Below are 3,023 nucleotides of genomic sequence, written 5' to 3'. Positions count from 1 at the left end.
CAGAAGGTGTTTTCTGGGACCCCTTACCCGCCTGCTCTCCCCCAGACTCCCCCAGAAGGTGTTTTCTGGGACCCCTTACCCCCCTGCTCTCCTCCAGACGCCCACAGAAGGTGTTTTCTAGGACCACTTTCTTGTGATTTTTGACTTTCAGTGGAAACGTGGACTAGAGACAGATAATGACCCAGTCAGTGCTGTAGAGATGATAAAGGTACTTGCCTCTGAGCCTGGTGTCTTGAGCTTGTGCTCTGACCTTCACACACACTGTGATTCTCTCTCTCTCTCTCTCTCTCTCTCTCTCTCTCTCTCTCTCAGAATCTCTGTCATTCCAGGAATGTGCTGATGGGTACTGGCACAGTCTCCTGCCTTCATTCTTTTTCCCAGTTGCTCCTCTGAGTTCTCCTCCCTCATGTCCTACAAGTCTTCAGCTGGCAGAAGCCTGTAAACGACTCATCTATTGTAAAACAAGCAAGCCCATCCCTCTGACCAGGCACTTGGACCTTCAAACACCATCTGGGTCGTTCTCAGTGGTAGAAAGAGCATGATCACAACACTGCAGAAAATAGTCACCTCATTAACTTGGTCCTTCCTCCTGGCTCCCGAGAGCATTCTTGGAGTCCCTGAAGCTGATCCCTGGGATCGCTAACGCAGACCACAGCCCAGCATCCTCTCTCTTGAGTAAGCTGATCCCTGGGATCGCTAACGCAGACCACAGCCCAGCATCATCTCTCTTGAGTGTGTCATTAGCTTCCTAGGAGATGAAGGATGCTCCTGCCAGGGCACTTCTGATGAGTTTCTCTCTGTGGCCCTGCCTGCAGCCCTCACATACATGTCAATCCACCATTGTCCCTTCTGTAAGCCAGATCACAAACTGGTCAGCTTTTGAGGCTGTTTAAGGGAGGAATACCCATGGTCACTTAAGCTGTGTTGGAGGGATTTATTTTGTTAGCCAAAGCAGGCAGTTGATCTGTGTAGAGATGGACTCAAAGAAGTAGTTTTCTCACTTAGAGCTGACTGTATTATACTGAGATGAAACAAAGGAGAAGAGCATCTGTATGGTTTCCCAAGCAGAAAAGGCATAATTAAATATTACAGAGACCTCTTCATATACCCTTTTATTACCAAGCATTGATTAAGTGTCTGATCCTCCCACCCTTGCCTGTCCTTATCTGTGATAAAGACAATGACCTTGGAGAGTCTTTACTTTACTTCTGATTAAAATGCATCCTATCTATAAGTACTTGTGTGAAAATAAATACGTTTCGGATACATTGAGCAAAACGGGAGGAAGACACTGTAGCCTTTTAAATTAACATTATAATAATTTTAAAATTAATGAAGCCTGTCTCCTGGCATCCTAATGAGGCTCATGAGTAACTGTTACCCGTTTTTATTAGAGCAAAACTTTTAGGGATAATTCTCACCCAATTTATTTAAAAAGGGTCTTGGCCGCGAATGCAGTTCCACTTAATGAGCATCTAGCTTGCTGTCTTGATGGATTAGAAAGGACGCAAGTGCCTTCTCCCATTCCTCCAGACTTCCTGCATTGGTCCAGTATGGAATGCTGATTTGGATAAATCTTTGTGTCCTTCGCCTTGGCCCGTCTTATCATTGCTATCATGAAGGAGTTTGAATGAGCAACTCCCCTTATTAGAAGCCCCGTTAGCTGTGGAAGAGTGACTGATTAAGTTATGTTTAAAGCATATTAAGTGCCAATGACAAACCAAGCAGGACGAGAGCCTGTAATCAGTCCTGGCCAGAAGGGAGAGTGTGATGGCAGGACAGTGGCATGTTTGGAGTTGTGGCTGGACGGACACTCATCGGATGCAAGCAGATAAGTGGGGGATAAAGTGTGGGTAAGGATGACCAATAGCTTTGAAGCTGTCAACCAGCATTCTTAACCTGGACTAAGTACAGTGCAGGAGACTTATGATTTAGTTACCAAACTACTAAACGGCCTTTACGAGGGAGAAGGCTTCTCAAGAGACAATTAACTTGTAGATTCACAAGATGTTCTAAGGCAAGGAGGTGTGAGCCAAAGAAGCCAAGGCAACCAGCATGGGGGCCCCACCCATGAGCAAGGATATATAAAAGACCAGGAACCCGAAGGGGCATTCACAATTCAGCTAACGTCAAGGAGACACTGCAGCCTCTCTCTGCCATCATGTCTTTCAACTGCTCCACAAGAAATTGCTCTTCCAGGCCAGTCGGAGGACGTTACACTGTCCAAGCAAGCCCAGTTGCCACAACTTCAACCCGTGAGGCAGACTGCCTGAGTGGCATCTACTTGCCCAGTTCCTTCCAAACTGGTTCCTGGCTCCTGGACCATTGTCAGGAGTCGTGCTGTGAGCCCGCTGCCTGCCAGCCAACATGCTACCAGAGAACTTCTTGTATCTCCACTCCTGTCCAGGTAACTTGCAATCGACAGACTACCTGTGTCTCCAATCCCTGCTCAACTCCCTGTAGCCGGCCACTTACCTTTGTGTCCAGTGGCTGTCAGTCCCTGGGAGGCATTTCCAGCTCTTGCCAACCGGTGGGAGGCATCTCAACCACCTGCCAACCAGTGGGAGGTATCTCTACTGTCTGCCAACCAGTGGGCGGCATCTCCACCATCTGCCAACCAACCTGTGGAGTCACCAGGACATACCAGCAGTCCTGTGTGTCCAGCTGCCGAAGAACTTGCTAAATGCTTAGGAGCCAGTGAGCCAGCTGAGTCTCCTGCTCAACCAGCTGTGTTTCCAGGATCTTCCAGTACGCTGCTTGAGTACTTCACCTCTGACCGTTATTGACTGCCCAGCTGCTGGCGGCTAGCTATGCACAGGCTGCCTTTGACGCCCTAAAATCTTTCTTACCAGCACTAAGATGACTTTAAGGTTTGATTTTTGGTGCCGTGTATGCTTCCTGATGCTTCCGAAGCCTTTGCCACCCTCAGTCCAGTCTGAGGTCTCGTGATACTTCCAGAGGCTCTGTTGCCAAAAGCCCATGTCTTCACCCTGCCGCTGTATTTCCTGGCTTCTGCTTTTGTG

The 3,023-nt window shown here is 48.3% G+C and overlaps 1 protein-coding gene across 1 annotated transcript; it reads left to right on the top strand.

The window, feature by feature from the left end:
* Positions 1-2,161: 2,161 nt before the first annotated feature.
* On the top strand, positions 2,162-2,683 carry LOC101991509 (keratin-associated protein 11-1). Its single transcript, XM_005345339.1, has one exon. The coding sequence runs from the start codon at positions 2,162-2,164 to the stop codon at positions 2,681-2,683; it is 522 nt and encodes a 173-aa protein (XP_005345396.1).
* Positions 2,684-3,023: the final 340 nt, after the last annotated feature.

This window comes from Microtus ochrogaster, chromosome 2 (genome assembly GCF_000317375.1).
Source record: "Microtus ochrogaster isolate Prairie Vole_2 chromosome 2, MicOch1.0, whole genome shotgun sequence".
Taxonomy (NCBI): Eukaryota; Metazoa; Chordata; class Mammalia; order Rodentia; family Cricetidae; genus Microtus; species Microtus ochrogaster.
Note: the sequence above shows the minus strand (reverse complement) of the source record. Positions and strands in the feature narration are given on the sequence as shown.

What these genes read in the sequence shown, in the direction of transcription:
- LOC101991509 (XM_005345339.1), top strand. Translation starts at nt 2,162, where the DNA reads ATGTCTTTCAACTGCTCCACAAGAAATTGCTCTTCCAGGCCAGTCGGA.